At 63.1% G+C, this 947-nt stretch overlaps 1 protein-coding gene across 1 annotated transcript in view; it reads left to right on the top strand.

Moving 5' to 3' along the window:
• The window catches only part of ANGPT4 (angiopoietin 4), a 40,607-nt gene that overhangs the window by 21,969 nt on the left and 17,691 nt on the right, over nt 1-947 (top strand). Inside the window, exon 4 of the mRNA XM_006162484.3 lies at nt 527-701. Coding sequence (XP_006162546.1) covers nt 527-701 — 175 coding nt within the window. The remainder of the gene's footprint in view (nt 1-526; nt 702-947) is intronic.

Genomic DNA, 947 nt, shown 5'->3' with positions numbered 1-947 from the left:
GGGGGTGGGGTGGGGTTAAACTAGAGGCATTGGAGTGCCAGGGTCTTTCTGCCCCAGGCTGGGCATCTTCCCAGTGCCATGCAAAAGCATTCTGCCTCCCCCTTGGGAGCTCCACAATACTTCCAGGGGCCCAAATCGCAGACTGGGCCAGTACGGGCGGCTGGGTCTCTAGCTGATTGCTTTTTCTCAATTACCAGCAACCCTGGAGGGCCTTCATGCCCAGGCTCCCTGGAGATAGCTCCTGAGAGCCAACCGAAAGGCGAGCACATCCGGGAGTCGATAATGGTGATGTGTTTGCAGGCGGGACCCCAATCCACATTACCCAGGGGCAGCTCTCCTGTTCCTCCCGACCTCAGTCTGTGCCTACCCCGGACACGGACCGACCGGGTCGTGTAACCCTGGACAAGACGTTCCGCTTCTCTGAGCCTCTGCACCTGTCTGTAGGGACTCAGAGACGCAGGGGAAGCGCGCGGGTGTGAATGCTTGGCAGGTGGCAGGCTCACCCCTGTGTGCCCCTGCCCCGCAGCTTGCTGGAGACGCGGGTGCAGGCACTGGAGTCGCAGCAGCAGACGGAGCTGGAGAGCCTCCGCGGAGAGAAGGAGCGGCTGCGGCGCCTGCTGGGCCGCCAGAGCGGCGCCCTCGCGGGCCTGGAGCGCAGCCTGCGCGCCGCCAGCAGCAACTCCAGTCTCCTGCAGCGGGAGGTTTTGGATTCGGTGCAGCGCCTGGTGCGCGCCGTGGCCCAGGGTCCGGGTGAGCGAGCTGGGTGCTCCCTGGCGCGGGAGGAGGGCAGGGGTGGGGAACAAAGCCGGAGGTATCCTCCCCTCTGGCTCCCTTGGCTGGTACCCATCCCCAGAAAGGCTCCACTCTCTCCCACCCTCTGTAAAATGGAAATAACAACACACAGTAATAATAACAGTGACAACAACCAATCCAGACTCTGACCGCCG

This window comes from Tupaia chinensis, unplaced genomic scaffold, assembly GCF_000334495.1.
Source record: "Tupaia chinensis unplaced genomic scaffold, TupChi_1.0 Scaffold140086_1, whole genome shotgun sequence".
NCBI classification, from domain to species: domain Eukaryota; kingdom Metazoa; phylum Chordata; class Mammalia; order Scandentia; family Tupaiidae; genus Tupaia; species Tupaia belangeri.
The sequence above is the reverse complement of the archived record's forward strand: the minus strand, read 5'-3'. Positions and strand labels throughout refer to the sequence as shown.